Raw genomic sequence first — 13,261 nt, forward strand, 5'->3', positions numbered from 1 at the left:
TTACCAAGCAGTGGTTTGATGTTGTCTGCATTGTTGTGAAGTCCCCGAGCAGTTACAGAATTCAGCAGCCATTTCCAAATTCAGAGTACTTTTCATTTACTGAATCATGTATCTTTAAGTACTGGCTGACTTAAGCTGGTTTTCAATGAGGGGTGCTGTTCACTGCCAAGCTGTCTCCCACAATAAGGTACAAGAGCAGAGTTCAATCTTATTTTATTGTATTGTATTATTTTGTTTTGTTTTATTTTTTGGTAATTCAAGACCTTTCTCAGAGGGGAGTACAGAGCTTCCTTGATACTTCCTACTTCAAACAGATGAATTACTTCCCAGCCTGGAGAGCGGCCAGATCTCCAAATTGACATGTTCACTGAATTATAAATTTCATGTAAGGGAATAATGCCAGGCACAAGAGGATTTGATAAAAGGGCATTTGAACTCTACAAATGATACAAAATATTCCCCTTCTTAAGAAACTTTAATAAATTATTAAATAAAAGACTCTGTGTGGAAGATTTTATGTTTAATTCAACTTCCACTACACATTTCAGTGAATAGATTATTCTGGCAGTATGTCAGCAGGAGGCTGAACATTAGATAATTCCACGTGAAATATTTCTAGTGGCCGAGCCATTGCCATCACCCCCCAAAATGTCCTACAACCCCCAGAGATTCTCTGAGTCCTACGATGGGACTGGTGAGCCTGCGCTATGATTCAGAAGCTAAGACTTACTGTTCTGCAGGTGCCTGGTGCCCCTTTTCTTGATGAGGTTTCGATCAAACACGTGCTTACTTTATTTTTCTGTTGAGGTAAGATTGATTTATAACATATAGGTTTCATGTGTGAACCATTATATTTCTACCTCTGTATACCCTACAACGTGCTCACCACCAAAATTTTCGTTTCCATCCATCGCCATACAGTTGATCCCTTTTACCCATTTCACCCTCCTGCCGCCAGCCCCCAACCCGGAGCCCTCTCCTATGGGAACCGCTGTTCTCTGTATCTATGTGTTTGTTTGTTTGGTTTAGTTTTTTCATTTTATTTTGGCTTGGGGAGTATTTGCTTTTTATAATTTCACATATGAGTGAAATCATACAGTATTTTTCTTTGTCTGACTTATTTCACTTAGCGTAATCCCCTTGAGGTATATCTATGTTGTCTCAAATAGCAAGATTTTATCTTTTTTATGACTGGGTAGTATTACATTGTGTGTGTGTAGGTATGTGTTTATGTAGCACATCTTCTTTGTCCATTCATCCACTGATGGGCGCTTAGGTTAGGTATGTGTTTATGTAGCACATCTTCTTTGTCCATTCATCCACTGATGGGCATTTAGGTTGTTTCCATATCTTGGCTATTGTGAATAGTGCCTCAGTGAACATGGGGGTGCAGGTATCTTTTTGGATTAGTGTTTTTGTTTTCTTTGGACAAATACCCAGAAGTGGAGTTGCTGGATCAAGTGGTAGTTCTATCGTTAATTTTTTGAGGAACCTCCATACTATCTTCCATAGTAGCTGCCTCGATTTCCACTCCCACCGACGGTGCCTGACGGCTCCCTTTTCTCCACGTCCTCCCCAGCACTTGTTACTTCTTGTCTTATTGATAACAGCCATTCTGACAGTTGTGAGGTGATGTCTCATGGTTTTAATTTGCGTTTCCCTAATAATTTAGTGATGTTGGCCATGTTTTCATGTGCCTGTTGGCCATCTTTTCATGTGCCTGTTGGCCATCTTTTCATGTGCCTGTTGGCCATCTATATGTCTTATTTGGAAAAATGTCAATTCAGCTCCTCTGCCCATTTTTTAATATGGTTGTTTGGGTTTTTGTTGTTAAGTTGTATGAGTTCTTTATATATTTTGGATATTAGCCCATTATCAGATATATTATTTGCAAATATCTTCTCCCATTTGGCAGGTTGTCCCCTGATTTTGTCGATGGTTTCCTTTGCTATACAGAAGCTTTTTCGTTTTCTATAATCCCACTTGTTTATGTTTGCTTTTGCTTCCTTTGCCTGAAGAGACACATCTAGAAAGATATTGCTAAGACCAGTGTCAAAGAGTGTACTGCCTATGTTTTCTTCTAGGAGTTTTATGGTTTCAGGTCTTACATTCAAGTCTTTAATCCATTTTGAGTTAATTTTTGTGTACTGTGTGAGATAGTGGTCGTTTCATTTTTCTGCATATGGCTGTCCTGTGCTTACTTTTTAATCTGAAATTCAGGATACAGTGTACATCCTTTCAGCGGAGTTTCATCATTTTTATTCTGTTTGTGTGGATCAAGTGCATTCTCCTAGCCCTGTTTAAAACTATTTAAACCTTGCACGGGACCTTCAAAGAACTATAGGGCATAGGTTCTCTGTTATGAAATCACACGTTCTTTATTTTTCCTTCCTAAATACACTTTTCTTTAGAAACCAAACAAATCTTACCCATTTTAAACAGACTTTCAGAGGGAGGAGAGCAGCCATCTCTTACTCTAAGGGGTTGAATAAAACTCCTGAATATTTTAACACTAAAGCCATTTAATAATGTTATCATTTGGATGCAGGCCCTGTCTAAATAGGATGTTATGACTATCCTTTTAAAATGATGAAAACAAAAAAATTTAATCTTTCACTAAAATTCTGTATACTTCTTCCAGCTGTCATTGCCTGTTTTCCACAGTAGATGGTCATGTTCCTAACTGGATAGTTTTACCCCCAACAAGCGGTAATCTCAGTATATTCAGGCTCTCTATTTAATTTAGTAGATTAGTCCTTGCAGCTGTACCCAGAGGTGCATTTAGAAGATTTATCCTTTAATAGGAATAGATGGTGGTGTCATTGTCTTTAAGAGATTACAAATGTATAAACCATAATAGGTTTGAAAAGATATAGAGGAAAAAGTTAGGCCACAACCATTCCGGGCATTTAAATCTGACCCAAATCCCAGTATGCCCTGTCTTCAGAGCAGTCCATTGTAAACAAGCTGTCCTATAGACGCAGAGCCTGTTCTGTGTTGAATAGGAAACTGAAATGATCAATAAATATCTGCCTTTGCAGTAAACTGGACTCTAATGCAAGGTCCTCTTAGTTTGATGAGGCCTCAGCTTTTCAGACAAAAAGCTTCATGAGTTTCAAAGGGACTCTCTGTCTCCATATTCTCACCCATCTACCTTCATCCCAAGCCTCTTCTTCTCAAGGTAAAATCAGCTGGGTTTCAGGGAGCCCTGAATACACTTCCTGGACCAGTGGTGCACATGTGCATTCTTACTCTTGTCTCCCCTGGGTCACTCACACTGTTTCTCACTGTTGCTCATCCTCTGTGAGTTACAAAATAAATGCTTACCACACGTGTCTGCAGCTACACATCCACACAAGCAAATTGTGTGTGCATGAGCACACGTGTAAAATCTTCAGAGAAGTGAGGCTGTTCTTGGCCTTTTATGGAGCCCCTGGCATGGGGATTTGAATGACAGACTTCCCTGCGGTGGCTAAAGGGAGCTCTTTTCCACATCTGGTCCCAGAGAAATGCTTTTCAAGGCCACTCACTAGGAGTCGGGTCAAGTTCTAAAGCAGGTGGCAGCGGTAGGATGGTCGGCAATGGCACACGGCCAGGGGCTCCATCCATTTTTCATGAACTTGTATGCTTCCACAGGTTCAACCTTTGGGACTGAAGACCAGCCGGCTCTGAAGGCAGCTCTGCCTTCCAAAGACACACCCAAAGGGGCTGCCCGGGGGGCCCCTCCAGCATCCTCCAGTGTGACAACACCTCGCAGGAGTTTGCTTCCGGCACCAAAATCCACGACCGCACCGGCCGGTAAGACTTGCGCTGCGGAGAAGCTCCGCACTGGAGAGCATCTTCTGCATTAAAGTCTTTTGAAAGTCCTTGGGTAAAGCAGTTGTTTAGATGGGATGACAGATGAGTGTCAGATGGCATTTAAAATTAATAATAATAATAATACTACCACAATTTTCAAGGCCCTTTCATATATTCCTATGTTTAAATTCTCACAACTCCCTCTCACTCCTCTCTGTGACTGGTAACCCATCAGACCACACAGTTTTCACTGCAAAGAAAAAAGGATCAAGCTGTTTTAGGCAAATTTGGTTCAGGGAAGCAGGCACTGATGAAATCATTGAAGGCCAGTACGAGCGAGCTGCAGACTGTGCCCCCGGGCGTGAGTCCTTGATCCCTGGGGGAAACTGCTGCTTCTACAGGGACTCAGGGCCTCCATCCCCCTGCTGGTCCCAGGCCTGCACCACCCACGCTGGGATGCGGGAATCAGCAGCTACCGCAGAAAGCCTTGCTCCCGAGCTCGCGCCTTGCCTGCTCTATCCAGACCAGCAAAGCCGATGCCCCGAGCCCCGTGCCTCCACACCCAGGAAGCTAGTGAGGGACACAGGGAATTCGGCTGATGCAAAGGTGTGACAAATGAAGGTGCTGGTCAGCAGCCGAAGCAGCCCGGTGCGGCCCCCACCCCGCCTTCTCCTCCCAGCTCGCAAACGCGCACGTTTGCCCGCGGGATGTCCAAGCACGCGGCATGTGGCTTAGCTTTCCATCTTCCGTGCTGTTGGAAGACACACTAAGAGGAAGGAAGCTTGGGTGTTGAGCCTGAATCCACAGTAGGTGGCTCACCCCTATGGCTATTCATTGCTCCAGGTTATTCGTCTGTGCTCTTTTTTTTTTTTTTTTGGCGGTACACGGGCCTCTCACTGTTGTGGCCTCTCCTATTGCGGAGCACAGGCTCCAGACGCGCAGGCTCAGCAGCCATGGCTCACGGGCCCAGCCGCTCCGCGGCATGTGGGATCTTCCCGGACCGGGACACGAACCTGTGTCCCCTGCATTGGCAGGCGGACTCTCAACCACTGTGCCACCAGGGAAGCCCTCTTCTGTGCTCTTATACTCATGTACCAATGCATATACGTATACACACAGATGGGCTTGCATGAGTTCCTAAAAGTAAGATTGGATTGTACCCATTTTTCTACATGTTAATTTCCTTACTCAAAGTATGTCATAGAGCTGCCCTCAAGTCAGTGTATGGCTCATTTTTCAGTGGCTGCCTGGTGTGGATATACCATGATCTATTGAACCATTCCCCCACTGATGGACATTCACTTTGTAACTGGTGTTTGCTGCTATAAACAATGCTGCAGTACATGTCCTTGGTGGCATTCTTTCTACGGGATTGATCCCCAGCAGTGGGATGGCTGTGTTTGATGCATTAATAGATATTAGATTCCTTTTCAAAGAGGCTGCCGTGCTTCACATTTCCACCCATATCCCTGCTAAGAACAGATAGCATTTAAAAAATTTTCTGTCCATTTGGTGGAAGTAAAATACTATCTCATTGTTATTTTAAATTTGCATTTCCCTGACCACTTGCCCTTCAATGGAGTACCACCTTGTAATCCCCTTTGGTAAGACTTAAATTGACTTGTTTGGTTTTGTTCTTCCTCAGTGGAGGGAAAGCTCCTGAGGACGGTGACTTGTCCGTTTCATTTAGCACAGTATCCCCACTGCTGCAGTGTCCCCAGTGACTGACACACAGTGGCTACTTAGCATCTATTTGTTAATGGCTGGATACATCAATGAATCAGTGAATGAATGTCACATAGCCTTTGACTCTTGGTTCTAGTTTAACAGTTTGGCCTTGGTTTAAATAGAAAATAACTAGACAAGCCTACACTGAGTTAAAATACAGTTGTTGAATCAATCCTGTAGACCAGTGTTTGTCAAATTTTAGTGCATCAGAATCACCTGAAGTGGTTGTTAAAACACTGATTACTGGGCCTCATCCTAGTGTCTCATTCAGTAGGTCTGGGGTGGGGCCTGAGAATGTGCATTTCTAATGATTCCCTGGTGGCGCTGCGGATCCTGCTGGTCTAGAGATCACACTTGGGAAACCACTGTTACAGAAAAATGGACTAGGAATTTGAACAGACAGTCCTTAGAAAAAGAAATGCACATAGCTCCTAGCCATATGAAAAGATAATCAGCATCGCTCATAATAAGAAAAATATAAAGTAAAACTACAGTAGACTATAGTTTCTTACCTGTGAGGTGGGCAAACATCCAGATGTTTGAAAACATGCACTATCATGAATCTGCAGGAAAAGAGGCATTCTCGTACCTGTACTGGCTGGAATATAAAATAGTTCAACTCCTATGAAAGGAAATGGGCAATATCTAATAATGAAATCACATGTGCATTTTTTCTTTGACTTAGCAGTCCCACCTCCAGAAGTCTTTCCCAAAGGTAGACTGGCAAAAGCAGAATGTACAGAGTGATTCATTGCAGTGCTATTTGAAATGGCAAAATACTGAAACAACTCAGCTGTCCATCCATGGGGGACCAGCTGAATGGACTGTCATACGTCCATGGGATGCAGTCCTATACAGCTGTCACATGGGTGGGGAGATCTCTCTGTATGTTACTAGAAGGTGGTTTTCAGGATACATCATTAAGTGATAAAAGCAAGATAGACGTAACCTTTTATCTAAACAACAGGGAAATCATATGTATAATTAAATACATACTTGCTTAAATTAAGAAAAAGCAATAGAAGAATAACCTTTGAAATTTTAAGAAATCTTTAAGGGAAAAGAAGGAATAGGTTGGAATGGGGACAGAAGCTAGACTTTGAGTACACCTCCTTGTGTAGATTTGACCTTGAAGTTACATAAATATTTTACACAATGATAAATTAACATTGAATTTTAAAAGGTGATAGCTATACTAAAAATCAAAAGTATGATTAAACAAATGAAAGTAATTGCATGGCCTGTTGGTGGCATAAATACACAGAGAAGACTTATTCCAAGTGACTTTAAAACAGTAATTTGGTTGTTCCGCCCTAATAGTATGTACTCTATGTTCAAAAAGAATTGCAAGAAAAATCTTAAACTGTTTTTAGTAATTACATTATTGGTGATGGTGTGGCTATTGCGATTCCAAATCTGCTGTTATTCTGAATGTGTGTATTATGGAAAAAATAGGATATGGGCATTATGGGATAAAGTATGAACTTATCTGAAATTTATCTTTAAAAAGTATTTCCAGCTCTGTCCACTGAAAAGTTATAAACAGTGGCTAGACCAATAGCATTGAGCACCCCCAGCGCCCAGACTGTGATCTCTCAATACATTTTGCATTAACAGGAGATAAGTGTCTTTGAAGAAATGGCTGGTTCCAGGTTTAGGGCAGGAACTGTAGACTCCAGAACAGACAGCCAAGAGGAATTCAAAGACTACTAGGATTCTGTCAACTCAAGAGTCAGACTGAATAAGCTCCTACTGGTAGAAAGAAAGACAAAGAAAGAAAGAGAGAGAGAGAGAGAGAGAGAAGGGAAGGAGGGAGGGAGGGAGGAAGGGAGGAAGGAAGGAAAGAGGAAAGGAAGGAAGGAAGAGATTGAGTATCAATAAGATTCATAATTGCAGTAGAATAATATTCATCAAATCAAAATATATGTGTATCCATGAGGTAATAATGATACAAAATAAAATAAAAACTAGTCACTTTGGATGATGCTAAGAAACTTTTTTTGAAATTTGGTGAAGAAAGAAAAGAATAAAATATTTTAGCCACTTCTCCTATTCAGTATCTATCTCATGATAACCAAATAGTTGGTGAGGGCAAATTTCTCTTTTAGTGTTTAAAAGCATTCTAGTTAATAAATAAGGTATGATAGCATATCACCTTTTCAAAGCTTTAGTGAATCAGTAGGTAAAGGCAATGATCATCAATGGAAAGGGGAAACCAGACGTTACGAACTAATACTGATATACAACATTACATGTGAATTAGTCTTGGGGGAAAAATGAATCCGCTCTAGCCTTTAGATTTACTAATTTACTAGAAGTAGAAAGGACAAAGAAGCATATTAAATAACACCATGGGAATAAAATCAACCAACCAGACTGAAAAACTCTATAAAACAAACCATCCAACTTACTCAACAGTAGAAACAACAACAAAAATTGCAAAAAAAAATAATAATAAAGGCAGATAAACATTCTGGGAGGGGGACAAAGGATATAGAGGGGGAACCTGTAGATTATAAAAAACTTAGATTTGGGCTTCCCTGGTGGCTCAGTTGTTGAGAGTCCACCTGCTGATGCAGGGGACACGGGTTCGTGCCCTGGTCCGGGAAGATCCCACATGCCGCGGAGCAGCTGGGCCCGTGAGCCATGGCCGCTGAGCCTGCACATCCGGAGCCTGTGCTCTGCAACAGGAGAGGCCACAGCAGTGAGAGGCCTGCATACCGCAAAAAAAAAAAAAAAAAAACAAACAAAAAACTTAGACTTATCATCCAGTTGCAAAGTACGGATCTTGTTTTGTATCCCAATTCAAACAAACACACCAAAAAAAATTTTTTTAAGATAACTGAGGAAATGTGAACCAACACTGGCTCTTAGATGACATTAAGAAACTATTATTGCTATTATTCTGAGTATGATGGTAGTATTTGTGGTTATGTTTTTGTTTCTGTTTAATCGAAGTATAGTTGCTTTACAATGTTGTGTTAATTTCAGGTGTACAGCAAAGTGATTCATTTGTACATATACATATATTCTGTTCTTTTTCAGATTCTTTTCCTTTATAGGTTATTACAAAATATTGAGTAGAGTTCCCTGTGCTCTACAGTAGGTCCTTGTTGGTTGTCTATTTTATATATAGTCGCGTGTATATGCTAATCCCGAACTCCTCATTTATCCCTCCCTGTGGGTATGTCTTTTTAAAAAGCCGTCTTTTAGAAATGCACAAATATGAAGTGATATGCTTTCTGGGATTTGCTTCAGAATAACCCAGGATGGTGGCAAGTGGAGTCAACATGTCACAGAAGATGAAACATGGGTGTTGCTTGTTGTTGAAGTTGGGTGATGGAATACATAGTTAACTAGACTAGTCTCTGTGCTTCAGTACGTGTTTAAAGTGTTCCATTGAAAACTGTGCAGGGAGAGTGGCTGTTTTAGCTGTTTTAGTGGAGGCAGTGCTACATGGAAATAAGGTATTTCAGGTGTGGAGAATAGAGGGCAAGGCAGCAACAGTGTTTAAGACGATAAAGATTTCATTATTTTTTCAAATACTTCTGCTCTGTAGAGGATTTTGAAAGCCATGTGATCTTGATAACAAGAATTCTCTTCCACTCTGTATTACTTTATAAAACACTTTAATGTGCTAAATATGATTTGGTCCTCACAAAAACCTAGAGTGGTAGGCAAGGAAAGTATTATTTTGCAGATGGGAAATTAAGATTCAGAGGTGAAATGACTTGCCCCAAGTCACGTGGTGGCATCAGGAAATCACATAGGTTGCGTATGTGTCCTGTGCTTTCTCCACAATAATATAAATATCCAGCTGTGGAGTATAAGAATTCCATCTGTGGTCCACCATTACCATTAGATTTCACATGTGTGAACTGGGGATGGTGGTAAACAGAAATGGTACACAGGATTTCTTGCCCCAGGCCAGGCTCTCCTTGAGACGTCTTGGTTAGAATTCGGTTGGTGATGCCATGAAAAATAGGTGTTAACCAGAGGGAAGAGAGGTGAAGGAATGATACCGTGTGAGGAGGGTTTGTGCCTTCATAGGGGGTAAGGGATGTTCCCAGCAGAGAAAGGGTCACCATGATGTTACCAGTTTCCACGCTGAGTGCTCAGAAAGTACTTGTGACCTGGGCAGGTTGTTACATAATGAAGCAGTAGACCAGTTCCTGAGGACAAGTGAGAGTCCTGCCTTTTCCCGTGTCCTAGAAACAGGTTCCAGCAGATGCTCGGAGACTCCCACCTGTTTCACATCCCTTATGCAACTGCCCTGAGGTCAGCTTCTTAGGCTCTGGTGGCAAATTACAGAGGCCTCGCCCGGTAGAAACAGTTGGCAGCTGCCCCCAGTCACGTCTCTTTTCCTTCTCTCTCTCCCCCAGTTTTTCCTCTCTGTAACTGTGAACTCTGCCAGCCTTGCTCTGTTACTTGCAGCCTCCTTCTCCAGGGTCTGCAGGGGGTGGGAGTGGGGGGGGGCAGAGGGGGCAGCCCCAGACTCTGGAGGACTGGGTGAAGCAGGCAGTGGGCAGAGCTCCCGAGTCTTAGTCCAGGTCTGCTCGGAAACCTATTTCAATGATGCCCTAAGGCTCTGTGTTAGAATTTTCCAAAGACCTAAAACTTCTTAAATATTTTCCCATTATTGACATAAGGAGGAGGTGCTAGGGTGTTTGTTTTTTATAAGATTTATTTTTTGGATGTGGACCATTTTTAAAGCCTTTATTGAATTTGTTACAATATTGCTTCTGTTTTTTCCGTTTTGGTTTTTTGGCCGCGAGACATGTGGGATCTTAGCCCTCCGACCGGGGGTTGAACCTGGACCCCCTGCATTGGAAGGCACTGGACTGCCAGGGATGTCCCCAGGGTGTTTTAGAACGAGGATTAAGCACCACCCTTTACTAGACGGAGGACCCCAGACCAGCTGCTGTGTAGACTATGGCTGTGACCCCTGCGACGCGTAGTTACCGGGGGGTGGGGGGGGGGGGTGGGGGGGGGGGAGGCACGGATTGGGGAAACGAGGCAGGAAGCTCCCTTGAGAGATCTCAGGACGTTCTCTTCTAACCTTCATCCCGCTCCAACACCTAATTTAACAACGATTATACAATTGTGGTTGAAAGATAAATTTTATGACTGAATTTTAGGTTTGCATTTATTCCACCGCTGTGAATTTTTCATTTAAATAAAATCTAGTTCCCACTACCAAATCAGCTTTCACGTCGCCTTGTTCTGTCATCAAAGCTAATTAGAAAGCAGAAGGCAGGCATGCAAATTACAGTTAAATTCCAAATAATTGTATTTCTTGGGACTGTGAGGTGCTTGGGTTATCTTCATTACTTAGGTAACGCCAACTCTTGTTTTAACGCATGCTGTTGGAAACATTTCTAAACTGTGATGCTTTGCCTCTTTCCCTTGGTGATTCCAAGGGACTTGGATTCAAGAATAATTAGAACAGTCCTTAACCTTTAGGGGCTCAAAATAAGGTAAACAGATTTGTACACTGATAATTAGAGTGAGAGCAAGAGATCTATAATCTTATCAGCTGGCTGCCAGTTAATTCTAGCAGACCAGGAATTCATAGTAAGATGGATTAAGAAACAAATGACCTGAAGAAGTTTAAATTAAATATAATAGGCTTTTAAAATTATTTAATCACTTTCTATTTATTATTTGTTTAATCATTTTCTAATTTATGTATTATGTTTTCACTTTCTGATTTCAGAAAAGATACAAGGCAGTATGTAGTAAAGGGCACAGAATAACAGAGATACAAGGATAAAAATCCAAATAATAAGAAAGAGAAGAGCCTGATAAAACTGGGCTCAGAGCTTCCCGACTGCAAGGGCAAAAGAAGAAACACAATCAGGAAAAAAAAAAAAAAAAAAGAGTGTGCCACTTTATCAGAAGAGAGAAACTTATTTTTTAGCACAAATGTGTAAAATTTTAACTCTGTGAATTCAAAAAAATATGTTGAACAACATAATGGACAATAATTTTAATTGTATAGTTTAAACATATCTTTTCTGATAGGAAAATAATTAGATAATATTTTAAAATTTTGGAATAGGGAAGGCCTTTCTAAACATGATGTGAAACCTGGAAACCTTTAAAAAATGATAGATTTAACTGCATACAAATTTTAAATTGTCTGCAATAAAGGACATCCTAGAGGTAAGAAGGATGATAAACTGAATGAAAATGCTTCAACAAAGTGTTATTATGAAAATCAATAGAAAAAGTACAATTTCATTTGAAAAGTAGGTAAAATATATGAATGGGTGACTTACACAATAGAAGTACAAAGAGGTCAGTGGCCATAAACATATGAAAAGATGTTCGAATTCACTAATGACTAAATACGTTCAGTTTTTTTTTAAATAAGATACCATCTTTTTCATATTGGATTAGAAAAAATAAAAAGGTTTATTACAGCAGGTGTTGGTAAGAACATGGCAAAAAAACACTCTTGTAGCATTAGTGGGAATGTAAATTGGGACAGTCTTTTGGAGGGCAGTTTGTTAATATCTATGAAAATTTAACTATCTTTAACATGTAATCCAGTATTTCTACATCTGGGACTGTCTTTTACAAAAATCCTTGCTCAAGCAGCAATGATATATGTATAGGAACATTCTTTGCAACACTGATTATAATACTAAACAGTTAGAAACAATCTAAATATCCATCAATATGGAAATATTTAAATAGGTTACAATATATCTCCATTCAATATACACTTATTTAGTTACTGAAAAGATTGAGCTAATCGATATGAATCATTCAGAAACTGTCCATAATACATTGTTAAAGCAAGAAAAGCTGCAGAACAGGGTCCCATTTTTTCAAACCCCGAAATGAAAATAAATCTTTTTTTAATGTATACCTTTTTGTATATTTATAGAAAAAAGGTGGAAAGTATCATTTAAATAGTTAATAGCTATTATCAGTGCAGTGTCCAATTGGAGAAAAATTGTGATTAGGAAAAAACTTTCAGTTTTAGGTTTTGTGCTCCTTCTATAGTTAGAATTTCCCCACGTTTCAGTTTTTACAATGAAATACATAAAAACAACTCAGTAAAAAATAGGATAATAATTTGCTCCCAGAAAAATGCATGAAGAATATAGAAAAAAATGAAACAATAAAATATCTCATAATCTCAGTCCATGAATAGCTACTAATAATATATATTGGCATATTTCCTTTCACTCTTTTTTCTAAACAGGTATGGATTTTTTTCCCATAATTGAGCTGATGCTTTATAGATACTTCTGTATCTTGCTTTTTCACTTAACATTATATCCTAAGCATTTTCCAATGTCATGATAAACATGTGAAAATTCAACTTTTAGTCCTGTCGTAATAACTTCATATTGATTTACCCCAATTTGTAGGACTCTTTATCCCTTGTTCAGCATTTAGGTTGTTTTCAATGTTTCATTACCACAAAACAAGGAATTGCAATAAGCTTATTTTGCAAAAACATATTTTGCTGGGGTTGTCCAGACTACCCTCAGGCTTGATGATTTCCCTAGGAGTACTCACAGGACTCAGAAGTTGTTAGATTCATCATTACAATTTGTGAAAGTGGAAGAATCCAGAGTAAAAAGTCAAAGGAAGAAAGCTCATGGGTTGAAGTTCAGAGAAAACCAGACACCAGGTCCCAAGGGTCCCCTTCCAGTGGAGTCATACAGGTGTGCTTAATTCCTTCAGCAACCATAAGCAACGGCACATCACCTGAGTC

The 13,261-nt window shown here is 40.2% G+C and overlaps 1 protein-coding gene across 3 annotated transcripts in view; it reads left to right on the forward strand.

Moving 5' to 3' along the window:
• MTUS2 (microtubule associated scaffold protein 2) overlaps positions 1-13,261 on the forward strand; it is a 323,316-nt gene that overhangs the window by 160,177 nt on the left and 149,878 nt on the right. For all 3 annotated transcript variants that reach the window (XM_060080136.1, XM_060080134.1, XM_060080135.1), the window contains one exon: positions 3,637-3,798. In XM_060080136.1, the coding sequence (XP_059936119.1) occupies positions 3,637-3,798 (162 nt within the window). The remainder of the gene's footprint in view (positions 1-3,636; positions 3,799-13,261) is intronic.

The sequence above is a fragment of the Mesoplodon densirostris genome, chromosome 17, assembly GCF_025265405.1.
Source record: "Mesoplodon densirostris isolate mMesDen1 chromosome 17, mMesDen1 primary haplotype, whole genome shotgun sequence".
NCBI lineage: Eukaryota > Metazoa > Chordata > Mammalia > Artiodactyla > Ziphiidae > Mesoplodon > Mesoplodon densirostris.